The 19,131-nt window shown below is 27.5% G+C and overlaps 1 protein-coding gene across 4 annotated transcripts in view; it reads right to left on the reverse strand.

Moving 5' to 3' along the window:
* Positions 1-10,370: 10,370 nt before the first annotated feature.
* Positions 10,371-19,131, reverse strand: part of LOC129976123 (carcinine transporter-like) — a 73,410-nt gene continuing 64,649 nt past the window's right edge. For all 4 annotated transcript variants that reach the window (XM_056089521.1, XM_056089523.1, XM_056089519.1 and 1 more), the window contains exons 6-11: positions 18,247-18,379; positions 17,445-17,560; positions 16,106-16,320; positions 12,938-13,119; positions 11,774-11,934; positions 10,371-10,726 (exon numbers count right to left, since the gene is read on the reverse strand). In XM_056089521.1, coding sequence (XP_055945496.1) covers positions 10,519-10,726; positions 11,774-11,934; positions 12,938-13,119; positions 16,106-16,320; positions 17,445-17,560; positions 18,247-18,379 — 1,015 coding nt within the window. In that variant the 3' untranslated portion in view covers positions 10,371-10,518. The remainder of the gene's footprint in view (positions 10,727-11,773; positions 11,935-12,937; positions 13,120-16,105; positions 16,321-17,444; positions 17,561-18,246; positions 18,380-19,131) is intronic.

A 19,131-nucleotide genomic window follows, 5' to 3' on the forward strand; every position in this document is an offset into this window, starting at 1 on the left:
GCGTCAATTTCCCAATCTCACTGAAATATTGATGAGATACTAAGTAGATGATATTCCAGAGCATAATTCATCTATGGCAGATTTTCTAAATTCTTTGAATATTTTATTCCTTTTAAACATTTTTGTTATCGAAATGTTGGCTTTAAAAGGTTTTCGCAACATTTCAAATATTTCGCAAGAATTGCTTTGCGCAAACAAATTCCGGCGCATATCCTTTCACTCAATTACATTGGCCAATTTGGAAAATCGAAATTGTTAAAATTCGTATCTCATTATAAACAAATTTATTTTCAGACGATAAAATAGAATGAATTCCTGATTGATATTAGGCGTTTACTGAAAAAGCCATAAAAACGATAAATTATAAAAATAAATATAATATATTGATAAATAATTTTTAAAAAAATAATAATTTCACCTGAATTTCACATTTTAGGTGAGATGACAGAAAATTAAGAAGATGCATTGCACAATAAACTGAAAAGTGTATAGCTTTTAAAATAATAGGAGTTACGCATCTATCAAATTAGTAGTTTAAAAATACTAATACATTATGATAAAGCTACATTAGATATTTAAAATGAAAATTTAACAAACATTTATCCCCAAGAACCAGCTGGTCTCCAAAGCCTACTAGAATGAAATAAAACAAGATTAAGCTTATAAATTTTAGAGTGGCCAAAGATTGATACTAATTTTCAGAAATGTTCCTTTACAATTGACACAAATATAGTATAATACTAATGATTTGAAGGTTTCTAACAAAACTATACTTTAAAACAGTTTTGATGTTCTTTATACTTAATTTTTTTTATCGAAAAGAATATTAAATAGCAATGATTAAATTACTAAAACCTTTTTAAATTTTCTCTTCATTTCTTTAAAAAAATGTTTTATCTAAGTCTAGTGGTACTGCATTGTCTATACATACAAGGATTTGCTATTGTATTTTATACTTTATTCGTTCATATATGCATAAATAACTTATTTTATTATTCTTATTATTATAAATTTCACAAAAAAGTTATTTAAATTTAATCATTCACATTTATTCTTTTAATCATTCAGTCATAACTAGGCTTGAAATCTGAGTGAAGTAGAATCTATTATATGTATCCATTTGTCCTCTTACACCTTACACATTTGTCCTCTTACACATTACATTCATTAAAAAAAACTTATTCTTAAGTAAATCTAAAAGACATGCTTTGTTTTTAGTTCTATTGTAGCACTTTAAAAAAAACAATTCCTGCCAGAAAATCCTTTTGTAACGTCAGATGCTTTTCCATGCCTTTCCCTCAAAATATGTTGTATTGAAAACAGTTGGTTATTGCCACACATTTAAAAAAGCATGACTAAAAGGATTAAAAACTAAAGTAATGCTATTTTAGGTATTTTATATTTCATGCGTTTTAATTAAAATTTGTTAACTTATTATTTTAGAAATTATAAGAAAAACTTTTGTATTTTTAAGTGCAGAAAATTTTGTCTTTTTTATTAAATATTTTGATATAAAATAGGAATGTTTTGTCAAACATTCCATATACTCTTATTTCCGTACAGTCTTATAGGTATTCCAAATTTCGATTGTTTGTAATTTATTATTGGTAATTTAAAATTAAAAACATATATTTAAACTATTTTAATCTAGAAATGGTTGTATTTTATTCGAAATTAGTTGTTGCCATTTGAAAAAAAAAAAAACTGAGTTTGTGTAAATTTAAGACAAAGCTTTGCTTGAAAGAAAATACTATGTACTTATAATGAACGAGTTTCTTTGGCAACAGGCCATTACAATTTTATTATACAATAATTAATTTTATAATAATTTCGGATAATTTTTTAAAAGCTCGTACTTTAAAAATTTTGTTTCAAGTAATTTCAAACTATTCTAGAGATTTACTTTTTCATGTTTCATGCGATTGTGAATTTCTTATCAAAAACCTAAAAGACCCATATTGATTATCGAAATCAAGATGGATATTTTAAATATGAAAAAAAATTAATTAATAAATTTCAGATTTTGGAATTTTTTTTTTTTGACTGCCAAATGGCACTTCATGTTGTTGAAAACAGGATGTACAAATCTGCATACTGTTGCATATTTGTACCACATTAATTTTACTACTTTAATTTTGTATGATTCATCAATGAAATAATAATTGGTTTATAAAAATCGTATGTGCTTTAAATTTATTTGTAAGAGAAAATAATATCAAAATATTAATTAAATAAAAATAATATTTTTAATTTATTGATTTTAATTAAAATCAAAGTTATTTTTAAAAAATTTCTAATATTAATATTATAATAATTTCTAATATTAATATTATAATAATTTCTAATATTAATATTATAATAATTTCTAATATTAATATTATAATAATTTCTAATATTTTTACATTTATTTATATTTATTTTTACACAATTGTTGTAAAAAAATAGGCATTGCTAAATTTGAATTGAGTGTACTGGAACAAGAGCCAACTCTGATTAAAATGTGCCAAGACATTGTTGGGAAAAAATGATTAGGATAAATTATAAAATATATATGTTTATGAGAAGCTCAGAGAATAAATTTAAAAAATAAGTTTTTAAAGGAAAAATGTGGTAGCATTCTACTAATATCTATCCCTTTTTTGTACCATTTCCAGCGTATTAAGAAATAATTACGATATTTGTGATTTAAAGGCATATTTGAAAATCAAGATGTTGGTAAGTTCTAACTTATTAACTCAAATGTGTATTACACATAAAATAAAAAATAAATATTTTTAAAAGAATTTTGAAACAAAGTTCAGTAATACTAATAAATATGAATCGTTTATGCCTTGTGGAACACAAGGAAAAATTATAATAAAACCTACCTTCTCTTCCAAATTCGATGGTGAATTAACGCTTTCTCAAATATTCTAAGTTATACAATACACTGTCTTTCGAACATTTAATATAACCTAATTTTCATGACTATGAAATTGCCAGCTTTTGTTTACAGTTTTCTTTTCATCTCTATTTATGTTCTCTGCAAAGAAAAATGAAAATATCCTTGAAAGTTCTCAACGTCCTCAGAATTTTTTATTCGATCTGTTTCCGGATGGCATCACTTATGTATAAAGTATATACCCCAGTGGCCTTGAAAGTGCAAAGCTTGCATTGAATCAATAGGATCGAAGAGGTCATCTAACAAATGATATGCTGTTTCAGTTTCTGTTTTGAGAGGAGGGGAGGGGGATGATGAAGTTACGTTGCTCACGTGCAGCAACGATTTAAAATTACCGGTCAGTTAGAATTATGAATTTTATGAGTAAAATGATAAATTTTTCAGAAAGATTTTAACGTTTTAATCCGCTTTATAGTATTAAAAAACAAGATCGGAGTGATAGAGAGATAAAAGTTAGCATGTCAAATATATCAGCTTCTAGTAAAAGTTTTAGTAAAATTTTCATTTTTAAACTTTATCTTTAAATGTTACTAGTTATACCCAAATATTAATCCAAGTTATTGGAAAAGATTTTAAGGATTGAAACTAATTTGTAGTAAGATTGAGAGATTTTATGTCCTCGAAAAATGATTTCCTATGCTTTTTTCAGTTTTCTAGTTAATTATAAAATCTATATCTAAGAAAAAAATATGTTTTGTTGAAAGATTTGAAAAAGCAAAATAATATTAATCTTGGGAAAAGTTAAAAATGTGTCCGATTTGCATGAATTTTCAATGGAATGTTGTCGATCAATTTTAATTAACAATAAATGGTATTTTAAAAAATAATTCTTTAAAATAACTAACAGTGTTAAGAAAAAAGTTCTGAATATTCCAATTTGAAACCAGAAACTAAATTTATATAGGGGTAAATTCAAAATTTCATTTTGCTGATTTTTTTAAAATTAAATATTTGTGAATTTGCATTTAATTGAAAAATATATGTTCTTTTGGCGCTATTTACATTAATTTAATTTATGAAGATTAGTAAACTGGAAGATTAACTGGATTTGTTATTTTAAATATATGCTGGTTACTAAGGGCAAAACCTGATCAATATGAAACCATCTGGCTCTTAAATTAATATTTCATGCAGGAGAGATTAAAGCATGTTGATAATGTTAATAACAGATCATTTTAAATAAATTTAGTTTTTGAGGCGAAGTACTTTTCTTTGTATATGTTATAAGAATGGGCTTTTCTTATATTACCTAGTTAGATAAATTTTTATTTTAATGTCTATGCTAATAAAGATGAATGTGTGTGCTTATGTGTGCGCGTCGGCGCTCTACAACCCAGACCTTTTCCATATTTGGCATTGACCATATTTGGCACAAATATACCTTGAAGGGTAAAATGTGCATATTTCTGAGCATTTTTTAAATTTTAATTAATTAAAAATTAAGCTGAATTTTTTGTTTTTCAGTGATAATTTTAGAAAATGTCACTTCACAAAAATAAATTTTACACTATTTTAAAAAAATATTTTCTTAATGATATCAAATTAACAATCGTGAGAATTTTTTGCTGAATTGTGTGGAAATTTTTAAAAAAAATTGTATAATGTACATCAATAGATTCCATCGCTACCCTGAAAATTCAAATCATTCTTATTGTTTCATGAAATAGTTAATATCGTGATTTGCTTTGATTGTTGAAAACTAAATAAGAAAATTTTGTTTAACATCTGTGACGTTTCAAGACGGAGAAAAAAGTGAAGTTACAATATAGATATAGAGATATAATAAATGGAAAAGTAGAATAGAGAATGAATTAACTGATTAAAAAATATCGATTTTGCGATGTTCATTCATTAAGAGCTAGAATTTATCCAAGATATAATTAACATATGTCAGACAATTAAAGAAAGATGCCTTTAATGTCTGATAGTTTCACGTTATCATGCACGTGAAGTTAAATCTAAACGATTTAAATGAAATTAAAGGTCTTAATAGCCCAATATTCTCGGTGAACTAAAGACTGTTAGTTTAAAAATATAAAAGGTCATTTTAACATAGTATTGGGACAAGAAGATTTTAACCTCGGGGCAAAATTATAGTCCCAATAAAAATTAAATACATTTTTAACCTTAGAAGATTGCAGTGCACTAATTTATTAAATTTAGTTAAGTACTTGTCATGAATAATATGTAAGTTAAACATTATTGAGCTTAAAATTCTAGTTCACAATCATAAGATCTCAAAATCGATACTTATTATCAAAAATTAAACAAAAATTTTGTCCCTTTTGTATTTTTAGCATCCCTTGTGCCACCAATGAATAATTTTTGTAATATTCTATCCTATATTCCTGATAGAAAATCAAAATAAATTTCACAGCATGCAAGAAGTAATTGCACTACATCACTTTCGGAAATTTCAGCTAATTGGATGAGTGCCAAGATTCTTAGCTCTGTTTATTACAGAAAACAAATTTTAGTTTCTTATGAGCTAATCGCCTTTGACGACTAGCTGGTTCGCTGGAGATGTTAGTGAAATTTATTTAAAGTTAATTCGTTTTGATATAACCATATAACCATGATGCAATGGACTTGCTAGACATTAAAAATGTATTAATTAATTGTCTTACAAATGGTTCTTCATTGAGCATATGAAATTTTCCGATAGAAACCTGACGAATACCATTACGGCACCAATAAAAAGTAAATGTGTAGTTCATCTATCTTATAAATTTCGCGATATTGTAAATTCATCTTTTTCATACATCTCGAAACGGCATAGATATTGAATAAAATATTTCTTCTTAGTTTTCAACAGTGGAAGCAAATCACATTTCATGAAACAATAAAAATGGTTTGAATTTCAGAATAACAATCTATTGTTATAAATTAGGCTAAAAAATATTTTAAAAAATTGTCAAAATTCAGCAAATATTCTCACGATTGTTACTTTAGTGTCATTAAAAAAAACACTTTTTTTTTTTTTTAATATTTTCAAACAGTGTGAAATTTATTTTTATGCGGTAATATTTTCCGAAATTATGCGGAAAAACGTCAGCATTCAACTTAATTTTTTATTAATTAAAATGTTTAAAAAATCACTCCGAGGTGTAGTTACCATCCTTTAATGTATATACGTGCCAAATTTGATACCTATAGGCCAAACGGTCCGACCAACAAACACACACACAAACAAACATGCCCGTGTTCATCTTTATTATTAGCAAAGATAACATCTTTAGCATTTTGAATTTCTTTCTTTTGTTGCTTTAAGGTTTCTTATTTTTCTTCATTTTACTTTCTGTACTAGCATATCCTTCAAAGATGACATCATTAAAATATTACCTATATATGCCTATGCGCCTGTACAATATAGCATGAAACAATTTGTGGATCATATAGATCAAGAAAATCGCTTAAAATAAGGAAAAATGCGTATGAATGCCAAATAGAAAACAAAAACGTTTCTTGAGGGAAGATGACAAAATTGTTAAATTACCCCTGTCTAATTGAAACGCTTTTTATTTATTTGATAGGAATTAGAAACTAGGTGTGTGTGTTAATAATTCTTAATTCTTTCGCCTGACGGCGCTGGAAACAAGGGTTGGTTTACAGTTATTATTTTAGTTTATTGCTAGGAAAGTATCTGTCAAAACGCCATTAATATGCAACACATCTCGAGTTTGCGTGATATTGCATTTATGTAGTAAACATTTCAAATAAAGCAAAGTGCATGTGAGACACGTACTGCTTTTCTCGTTCAAAAAAAAAAAAAAAAAAGGCGAAAGCAAGCCTCTGTATCTTAATAAAAACATAACTTGACAATGCCCTAACGCGTTGACATAGACGACATAAAAATAGCGATTCCAAAACTTTGTATTCGGTGGGATCAGAAGGATGTGATGCACAACAAGCTTCTGAAATCAGATGAAAGAACGAATATCTTTTACCGCTATCAAATGATTAAATTGAAGCATTTCTTTATTGAAAAGCAAAAAAATTTGGCTGTAAGATTTGGGGAAATAGTTTTCCAGGAAGGTTACGCTTCAATCCCCACAGCGGTAGACGTCAAAGACATCATTTATGCCCATGGCTGGGAATTCTTGTCCTTCCTGCCTTATTCACTAGACCTCGTCGGATATCATTTGTTTTTATTGATATCTCACGCATTTTCCCAGCGACGTTTCAACAATAATGAAAATATCGAAACATGGTTTGTTGGTTAGATCATCTCAAAATAAAAATGCAAGTAATATCATCTAAACAGATTTTTTTTAGAAATAAGTTAACTGATAAAGAATTATCTATTCAATGCAAATATTTTTAGAAATATTTAATAGCCATCTTACAGCTTTTGATCATGTTTATTTATTTAATATCCACCTTTGACGATCAGCCATTTCGCCGGGAATTTTGAATGTATTTAATTTTAATAAAATTGCTTAGACATAACTTCATGTCCGTGATTCTGTCAAACTGACAAACGTTAAAGCCGCATTAGTTTAAATAGTTTCAGATTTGTTTGTTCATCGTGCTTATGAACTATTCTAATAAGGTCCCATAGCTTCCTAGTCCTATTAAAAACATAAATATGACGTTCAACTGTCTTCTGATTTTCGCGATACTTAGTTTCAATTCATTATTTCTCACTAGTCGCCCCAATCGACCAGCTGGTTTGCTGGGAGTATTAGTTATATTTGATTTCAGATAAATTGTTTAGATAAAACTTCATGTCCATGTTTCCGCCAAATTGTCTGACACTAATGGTGTGTAATATTGTCTTACTTAAGTGCTGTTTATTTCTTATGAAACCTTCTAATGAAGATAGTGCTATAACATAATAGCGTAACGTAAATGTCCGGTTCATCTATCTTCTATATTTCGCAGTATTGTTACTTCACTTTTTTATTTGTCTTGTAAATTGCTCAGATATTAAGCGCAATTCTTCTTTCATTACTTTCAACAATGAAGGAAAATTGCGCGATCAGATAGTTAATGAAGCAATGAAAATGGTTTGATCATAAGGGCAACTATGTAAAATATTGTTAGAAATTAAGCAAATAAATAAATAAATAAATAATGATTAATTTTTATTTCAGTACTAAATATTCAAGAAAAATTGGGACGAATATTACATTGGTGCGATTAAAAAGGTGATTTTAAAAATTCTGAAACGGTGTAAAATTCGTTTTTGCGCAGCCATATTTTCAGAAATTATCATGCAAAAACGCCAAAATTCAGTTTAATTTTTAATTAATAAATATTTCAAAAAATCACTAGGTGGATTGCATCCTACCGTAAAACATATGTATCTGACAAATATGATAGCTGTAGGTCAAACAGTGTGGCCTGTAGAGTGCCACTGCACACACGCTTTCGTTTTTATTTGTAGTAGAGATCTACGTGCTTCTTAAGATTAAAAAAAAATACTTCTATACATATACGTGCAATAATTAGAAAGAGTTTTTTTAAACTAATCAATTAAATAAAAATTAGGTATAATAAAAAAGTATTTGAAATATTTATTTGCTTTCGAAAATGCTTATTTTTCAACTGGATATCATACTGGCTAGGGCAGCTCCAGTTTTTTTTATACTTTGCGCCAAATTTCAATAAAATGTTTCAGATTTTCTCTTCTATTATAAATAACGAGTTCAAATAAAACAAACGATTAGTTAGATTTAAAAAAAATATTTCCTATTCATAATGCATATGAAATACTGTCTCGAATTTTTGTGCATATTGGACTTGAACATCATAATTCTTTGATTATTATTAATTTTTATCCAATATAATTCCGTGCTGTTGTCCGTGTAATGTAATAATATAGCATCGAACAGCGTATATTGTTTATTTATTTATTGAAATTCTTGTGTTACTCTTTCCATTTCTCTCTCCTCCACATTCATCATTCTTTTATGAAAACATATGGAATTAAAATATAGAATTTCTCTTTATTGTATCAAATTTTAATTTGTGTTTTTTTACCTACATAGTGGAATTAAAAAACAAATGGAAATTAAATTAAATTATATATGCAATGTCATGAGATGTTGGTTTAATTTAATGAAAAGAGAAATTGAGGTATAAAGGCAAAATACCTTTTTATTTCAAGCAAATAGAAAACATGTGGTTAACAGTAACACATGTATTCCACGAAATGAACTTCTGTTTAACAGAAAAATATGATATGAAATAAATGTTCAAAAAGCAGTTTGAAGGTTTATGCATCTTTAATATATTTTAAAATTTTATTTAACTTATGTACATTGAATACAGAATAAGTTGAATATATAGAACCATTGAAATCCTCTTTAGAGCTATTGGACATGCATGTAAATAATATAAGATTTAACACAATTTAATTATAACAAAACAAATGAACGCCCTTCATTACCGCTTAACATAATAAAACTTTTTCATCCACATCATGAATCTGAGCACACAGCAATAGCAAAGATAAAACACAAAGTTCGGTACATTTGTTGCATCAAATATATGTATAAAATTCCTAATCACGCACATGATATCCCTACTAACATGTGAAGCTCTATGTTATTATCATCAGCAATTCATTATAAAGCAACCATGAAAAGATGTTTTGATTTCATCGCCCGTTACAAACATTTGAATATTTTAAACAACTCTTGTAAATGACATCTTCAAGGGCCATGATAATTGATTTAATAATCAATCGTATCTTTAGAGACGCTCTTACCTCAATTAAAATTCATCAGCATATCAATGGCCTTCATCTGTTAGGGCGTAAAGCAAGCTTTACGTGTTTAAATTGTGTGACTAGCGTCAACTTAATTCCTCGTTATATGTCTTGCAAACACATCAGATTTACTTGAAATAAATTATTTGCAGAAAACGTCTTTATTGTTTCTCTTGAAATCTCCAACATATTGCTTTAAATATTGCGTTAAGTTTTGCTTTTCAAATCGAATATTATCTATTATATGGCTATCCAAATAAAATTATACATTTATATCAGCCAAATATCATTATTCAACTGAAATATAGCAAAGTTCTGAGGCACAATTATAATAACATTACTGCAAATTTATATACAAAACTCTAAAATTCATTTCAATTAAATTTAATTTTGAAATCGAATGTTATCTCTTAGATGGCTGTCCAAACCAAATGATAGTTTATATCGATGAAACGTCATTATTCAAAACAGATATACCCAAGCTCTGCCGTTAAACAATAATAATATTAGTGTAAACTTATATACAAAACTTTGAAATTCATTTTTGTTAAATTTAATTTTCAAATTGAATGTTATTTCTTACACTGCTGTCCAAACGAAATAATACATCTGTGTCAATCAAACATCATTACTCAACTTGGATATCATTATTCAACTAAGTAATAACAATATCATCATAAACTTATATACAAAACTCTGGAAGCCATTTCTGTAAAAAAAAAAATAGTTCTTCCATATCGACATCTGCCGCCTTAAATGAGGATTTTTATACAATGGGTTAACGATGAAACCATACACATACTTTCATTGTTTAATGATTTGTGACATGGCAGTCGATTTTTAGACACTTTTTCTTGCAACTCTACTGTTTGGTTATAACTGCTGGTACTTCGGTTAAGGATCCGTTAGCAGTCCTTTCTGTAACTTCTGACAATTTCTTGGGATTATTAAGATCAGTTATATCCTTGAGAGAATACAAATCTATAGCAGAGAGGGTCCTGGGTGTCCATGTACTCAACTTTGGAGATTTTGGAGATTCTACGTCTTCTTCATCATCCGTATCTACGGTTCTGAAAGTGAAATCAGACGAAAAATCAATGATGTGTTAAAGAAAAAATGAATCAGATCTGAAGAAACAATATCTGAAGACTGCCGACATAAATCAGTTAAAATATATTTTATCTTTTACATAAAACGATATTGCTTTTCCCAAGTTACATATACATATAAAACATTCTTTCATTTAAGGAAAAGGTATGGAATTCTTCGGCCATGTTTTTTTTTATTATTCTTGATAAAACGGCAAGAATTCATGTTTTATTCCATATTTAAATTTCTCTGTGGAGACCATGAGCAGGAGAAGATGCAATAATAATAATAGGCAAACAGAAGAAAAGAAAAGGCCGTGAGAACATATATTGAACTTATATTTTTAGAAAGGAACTTGCTGATACGACGGTTTAGTTTGAAAGGTATTAAAATCACTGAAGAAAAATAAAAGCGCCTCACCTCAGAAATTAAAATGGAATCTGTTTTCGAATGATTAGAAAATAATTTTATTTGTATTATATATATATTATATATCATGCACAAATAATGTAGATATTCTCTAAAATTAATGGATGCGCAACTTCATGCCTAATAATGAGTATTTTTTTAAAATTTTATTCAAGCTTTAATGAAGACTTCCCTCTTAGAAAAATATTTATCAGGAATAGTTCTTATTTATTTTGTAATTTACTATTTCACGAAATTTTTCTAAAATCGACAAAGAATTATTAAAAAATTATTAAATAATTAAACTTTTTGAAAAAATGAATTATCTGCAAAAAAAAATCAAAAATTTGTTTTGTTGCTATAAAATTTGTTCAGTAACCAACTTTTCTTCATGCATCTTTATTTCAATATTATGTTTTCATAACGGTTTTATTGTTCCATTCCAATTAAGTAAATCTTTATAAACAGAAGATATAACTATTTTAACTAACAAATACCTATTTTTTATTCAGCGTTTTTATTTTTAAATATTAACAATGTAATCATTCAGAGACGAAAGCTATTCGGGATATCACAAAGTCGATGAATGAATAATACAAAAACAAAGTATTTTTACTTACGAGCAAGAACAGAATTTTTGGGTGCTCTGGAAACTTTCCGCATCTTCAACTGTCTGTGGAAGCTTCTTGTTGAGAGTCTCTGGCAAGAACATGGCACATATGGCAGAAATGAAACTGATCACAGCGAATATCAGGAAAGGAATACAGAATCCATATCTTGACTGAAAGAAAAAGAAAAATATTGCTTGAAATCCTCGAGTTATTTGAAACCGCACTTCTGACCATATCCCCTCAAATACCTTGTAAGTGGCAAGATTATTGAAGAGCTAAACATTTAAATCTTAAAATTCAAAATACTAAAATAAATGACCATTACAGTTTTAAGCTACAACATGTCGGAGAAAAATATATCTTTTGTTTTATTCAGTAGAAGGAATTTTCATCATTCTTCGAATTGGGTACGAAGGTGATCATCTGGATACATAAATGGAATCAATAAGTACTACATTATTCATATCTTTTTGAAGTACGAATTCAGCATTTCAGTATTAAATTTCACCACATCAGCGAAAAGCAGTCACTTGAAACGTTCAAATGCGATAAGTGAGTGATGATGAAACCGTATGGTAATAAATAAATAAATAAAATAAAAGATTAAAAAAATTAATTACGAAATTAAATTAATAGATAACATTATAAGATGTGATAGGCTTTTGGATAAAAAATGTTGTCAGAGTATTAAAAAAGTCTACTTCTTAAGTCTATTTTTTTCTTTGAACGATTGTTTTTTTAAGGGAAAAAAAAAGAAAACTGATACAGCTTGAAGAGCGATCAATGGCTATTGATCGAAGTTAGCAACTTATTTAAAGTGATATAAAAATGAGTATGGTACAGTAATAAAAGTATAATAGGTTCTTCTGTCTTAAATTTATAAAGAAAACAGGTATCTCATTGAAATTATTTCCCTAAAAAGTAAAATATGTATTAACGGTGCATACAAACTCACTATACATGTCTCTTTCTACTATGTATCAGCATGTACTAGATATTTTTAAATATAAAATACAGTGCTTAAAATCGAAGGAAATAAAATTAGCCAGAATTCAGATAAGAATAGTCATTTGTTGTTTCGACACAGTATGTTTTCATTCCTGTATTATTCCAATATCAATATTGCATTCAGTTATAATATATATGCATCATAATGAGTTCTAAATATCTTACCAAATAAACAATGTACGGAACAAAAAGTGTCGATCCGGTTCCAATAGTGCAGGCCATTCCTAGACCAACGCCTCTCAAAGATGTCGGGAAGATCTCAGGTCCCTGCTGGTACAGAGTCATGAAGGCAGAACTGGTACCGGCTTTTGCCAGAAGAGATGCTATTACACCCACATTAGCATACTCTAAAGAGGAATAATTTAACAGTTTAAAATTTTATAATTTTAAATTTTATGTATATTTGTGAAAAGTATGAACTGTTCATCGGAACCATTCTTCGGATTTTTAAAAGTTTTCATTCTTTACTTCATTTTTCTGTTAATTTTTGTATTATATTTCAAAACTTATTATTTCATTATTCGAAAATTTCGTTTTCCTAATTTATGTGAAAGAAGAAAATGAATCATGAGGAACTAGGCATTGCCATTAGAAAATAATAATATCTCCCGCTGCGAAATAATAATAATAATAATATAGTTTCACTTTTCAAATATAACATAAGATAGAATATGCAGAAAATCTTATATTAGCTTCCAACTTTGAGATATTTTACAAATATTGAGAAATTTTTATTAAAAATTGACTATACGTTCAAATTTATTTTCCTTATTAAAATAAATAAAAGAGTTGGAAGATATAATAGGAGAAATTAAAATATAAATAGTTAATAGATGGCGCCAGGTATGTGGAAATCAGTACACAAAAATATGACATGCTTACTTTCTATTTTTTGATGTAAATTCTCTTTCTTTGACTGGATTAAAAGTGTTCTTTTTTTATTTAAATTTATGTCAAGAAGTTTTTTTCATTAAAATTTTACTTGTTTTTAATCAACTTTGTTTTTAAATCACGTATTTCGATATAACTTTGTTCATATTTCATTAAAATATTTCTGATCATTTCAAATAGTAAGCATTTTTGGGACAAATAATTAAAATCGTTTTTAAATAAAATTCGAATGACTTCCCTTATTTTATAATTTTTATTAATAAAATAAACCCTTTTAATAATTCATTAATTATCTAAGTAAAAAGCAGCATTCTCTAAAAATTAAAAAGCAAATGTTTGTGCTCTTGTTCGTACTTAAATGAGCAGAACGTTATGCTTTGCACTGTAAAGTGTAGACTTTATATTCCAAGGCAGAATATGCCAATTAAAGTAATATTTTAATTAGAATTCGAATTTATTAAAAATTATTTATTTATTACTAATTTTATTGTTTTTCTGCAATATTTTTCCTAAAATCTTATTTTAAAACGTTAAATAAAAAAGAGTAAAATTTTTTACACCTTTTTAATAATAATAATGTTATTTAATTGCCCTGAAAAAATTTTTCCTCCTAAGTTTAACAAATTTCTAAACACAATTTTTTATATAATGTACAACAATACTTTTTATCTTGTATTAGTTGTTTTCCTGTAATGAAATTTAACCAATTTCGTTGTTTCATCAAATCATTTAACCATGTTTGAAATTTTTTCATTTCGCTTCTACTTTAAAGTAGATACAATTCATATCTTCCTCATGTTTTGAGTATCGAAAAGTCATAAAATATATTTTCTTGAAAATTATCAAATTAAAGGAATAGCGATAATTTGCCTTAACAGAATATTTTTTCGTTATTAATGCTCTAAAAAATTTACTTAAAATATTGATTATTCTTAGTCCTAGAACTGAACGAAAATAAGATGAGATGCCAATACTATTTATAAACAAGATTGTAGTTTAAGACCCCTAATAATTTCATATAGCATAAAAATGCACTCTTCAATTTAAATGTATTTTCAAAGCTTATGGTACAACATCGATTCAACAACAGCCATTTTACTTCACTATGTAAAAATATGATGAGTTAAAAATTTACAAATTATCCTTTTATAATCATGATATGTATACGAATACTAAGCGGTAGTTTTTTCACCATTTTAAAAAAATTGAACAGTAAAATATGTCTTTCCATTATACGCAATACCTTCCCCAAAAAATTATTTGTTTGACGTGAAAATAAAAAAAAGGAAAGAGAGGAAATAAAAAAAAAGATTGTCATTAGCAATATATGTGTGTGTGTGTGTGTGTGTGTGTGTGTGTGTGTGTGTGGTGATAGATTCTGCTAAAATAACGTTATAAAAATAAATGATCCGTTAAGTCCGAAATTGGACTTTACAGTGTATCTTGCAATCAATGCTTGATAACTTTGCGAAGATTTTTTTTTTTTTTTTTTTTTTTTGCTATTTAAAATGATTTTCCGATATATTTTCTTGGATATTTGGGATTTATTAGTTCCTACACAGGATTTTAAACAAAGATTTTTATTTTTAATTATTTTTTTATTTTATTTAATTTATTTAATACATTTTCTATTTATAGTACCATTTTTGTTTTCTTAAATAATACTCCTCGGTCTATTTTAATGTTTTTTAAAAATTTATAGTATATAGTTAAATAAAAATTAATTTATCAAATAACTTTATAATTGGTAATGGATAGTTTCCTTTTATTGTTTAATTAAATTACTTTTGAATTTTTATAATTAATGAATATGTACACTGATTTGAAACTTATGACTGCAAGAACCCTTTACTCATTATTCTGTATGTTGAAAAAATATTTATCGACTTTTTGGTTTATGCTTTAGTAACTCAAGATTAATAAGTTGATAGTTAAAACAATATCTTTACTGCAATATTCTTTCACTTTTAAAATAAATACATTATTATTTTGCTCATTTAAAATTTAACATAAATGCATTTTCTATTCAGAAAGAAAGAAAAACGTGCACAAAATGTATAGTCAGCCTCATAGCGCACTGCAAGCTAGATGCTAGTCGCATTTGAACTGTGTCAAACAGTGAAATTGTTAAATGGTTTTGACGACATACTAAATTATCTCTGTCAGGACTTAACTCCATTCCAGCGTTATTTTTAAGCTTATATGGCTTCCCAGATTTACGATAAGTCAAGTATTAATGGATTCAAAGCACCAAGAAAAGCCTTTCATAAAAAGATACATTTTTTTTCTGTGCTTCATGATGTCTAATGCTTTTGCGGCTTCCCATATTTGCAAGAGTGTGATAATATATTCAAAGTACAGAGAAAACCCTTTCATAAAAAAAGAGTTTGACTTGTGTGCTTCGTTACGTCTAATACAATTGAACTGCAACGACAGAATTACCTGGCGGGAACACAACCGGAAGGAAACAAGCAAAAGTGGACAAGGTGAAAGCGCCAACAGAACACCATCTTCTTCCTATGCGTTCCATGAAGAGCCACGTTGAGAAATGAGCTGGCACTTCAATCAGAGAAATCAAGAAGAAATTGAAGAATTCGTTTCCAGTCAGATTTTTCACATTCATTTGGAGACCAAAGTAGGGAATGGAGTTGCCCACCCTGCAATCAAATAGATAAATTTATATTTCATTTAATTCTTTAGCTTCTTAAAATATCTCTTTTCATAACAATCAATGAAAATATTGTAACATTATAGTCACAAATACCATCTCTTAAGAGAAAAAAATGCAAATCTATACCTGTTTTAACTTAATAGAGACCTTATAATTTTTTACACAATACCATAATGCAATTTTTTTAATAATTCTTTCCCTCTCTACTATAAAACTGACTTTTCTACCTTCTGATAATATATTACAAATTCTAGTGACAAACATAGCCGAATTTCATTTTTTTCATACAATACTTTGGGGTCGAATGTTTACTGAACTGTTTTGTTTATTTTCATACTATACCATGAACGCTTAATGATAAGATAATTTCTGCAGTTTAAAATGTAACTTTGAGGTTTTGATAAAATAAAATTTTTGATCCTTCTATTTTTTCAATTGACATTCCTCTGTTATGCATATTAAAAAATTTAAGCATAAAAACCTTTTTTTTAAGCATTAAGGTTTTTTCTCTCTATTTGAGAATTTTCGAGATTTTTTTGCTCTACGAATTTTTAATTTGAAAGACATTTTTAGCTCGTTTCTAACAATTTATTGAGCTCCATCCAAGAGAAATGTATTTTGCCATTATATATTTATCATAAATGAGTATACTTGAACATTCCATTTTTAAAATATTGCTAGTCGTTTGCAATATTCGCTGTAGAAGCATTTGAAAAATCGCAATAATCCTTTGAGTGTAATTAGATTTATAGTACTTTATTTAGAAATTATAATTACATGTTGTGAAGAATTTGTACTTGACTTCTTCACTGCTACCCATCTCTAACATAAAAGTTTCATGTCATTTGATAATAGTTCTTTTGTTTAGTTCACATTTAAATGAATTTATAATTCGATTAAGCTTCTAGTTGCGAATCAATTATCTTTTCAAAGAAGATCTTCGTAAATATAGCAACCAATATAATTCAAATCTTCATGCTATCACCTGCACTAAACTATTTGCAGAATGGGACATTCTCGTGCAGTTTAAAAAACAATTAGAAAAATGGTCTTATTTTCATTTAACTCTTTTCATCTCAGTACTTTTAAGCGACTGGAAATAAATCTTACCAACAAATTGTGATTAGCAAGAATCTCTTTCTTAAAGTCGGATATCTGAAGAAATCAAGAGGAGAAGCTTTTTCTTCACCTGAAGCTTTCTTCTTTTTCTCTATTTCTCCAAATCTCTGAAAAGAAGAAGGAGAAAAAAAAGTTAATTTTTCATTTCATTTTATAATCTTATATGTTTTGGCAGGATTAAGGGTACGAACTATGGTCATTGGGTTAGTTCAGAACCTAACCCAATGAAGATCTGTTACATATAAGAGCAATATACCTACCTGCACTTAAATTAGAGAAAAATAAATCTACTTTTGTCTCTGCTTCGCCATAGGAATTTCTTTTTGCTTAATTTTTTCAATTTTTATATACTTCTTGCTCCATTCCTTTAGCAGCGATGTAAAATTGTAAAAATTTCTCAACTTTCAATCAGTAAGGAAAAAGAAATATAGAACTAAAATATTTTTCCCTCCTAAGGGTATTTCGGTTTGCATTTTTGAGATGGTAACATGAGTTCACATGTTGTTCCTCATATAATTCATTTTTTTTTCTAAAAATTTTAGTCCTTTTAGTCATTTCTGCGAAATTGTTTATATTTTGAAACGATAATATAAAAAGGTTGGACGAAAATTTGCCTTTCAAAATCTGATATATGTGACAATAGTTTTTCTTTTACATCTGTTATTATTTACAAAAAGAAATCCGATTATATTTTGCATATCTAATTTAAAAATTATATATTGCCTTTCTTTTGATTTAGACCTCAAGAATTTCTATATTATTCTACTACAAAACCTGAAGCAAGTTATCTCACCTGAATTTTTTCTAAGAGGAAGGTTCCTTCATGTGCCTTTCGTCCGTTCATTTTACTGATTTTGCCCATGATAGATGCTGCATCTTCATACCTTTCCTGAGATATCAACCAGCTAGGAGATTCCGGCAAAATCCTGCAATGCGGATATTTATTTATAGCTTATGATGATGAGAAAAGATTAACAATGTAAAGTTAAATATGAATAGACTCAGTATATTAAAACCAGCAAAAGGGAACGGTTTTAAAAATGACATTATGAATATCAGCAAAATGGAACGGTTTAAAAAATGACATTATGAATATCAGCAAAATCATAACATAAAATAAGGCAAAATAGAATAAATAAATTCGAAAAGAACCCTTCCGTCAGTGTACAGAATGCCAATGACCATTGTCAGTTCAGCACATTCTAATTGATTGCCCACAATTCATTTCACAACGCATCCGTTGCTTTTAGTCTTCCTTTATCGTTTTTCACAAAATAAATCATCCAAATCTTTTTACTTTCTTAAAAATAACTGGTTTTTACCATTTGATCTTGTTAAAAATGGTTTAATTTTAAGGTTTCCATACTGCTTTTTAGCGTATACATAAACATTGACAAGTCATGACAAATGATAAGGTTTTATATAAGAGTTTATAAAACAAGGTTTTAATTCATACAATACGTTTGGCGTAGCATAATCAAGAATGGTTTTTGCGCCACTAAACTCCACTAAATCAAATCAAAGCAAAAAGTAATAACGATTCTGCCGGGTCTTTTTTTAATAATGTGCTAACGTTAGTGATTTCGCTCATGAATAAAAATCGAAACAAATAACTGAAAATGAAAGTACTTCAACAAGGGTAACGATGAAGTTAAATTATTTGCGCTAAACGAATCAA

Source organism: Argiope bruennichi, chromosome 7 (assembly GCF_947563725.1).
Source record: "Argiope bruennichi chromosome 7, qqArgBrue1.1, whole genome shotgun sequence".
Lineage (NCBI taxonomy): Eukaryota > Metazoa > Arthropoda > Arachnida > Araneae > Araneidae > Argiope > Argiope bruennichi.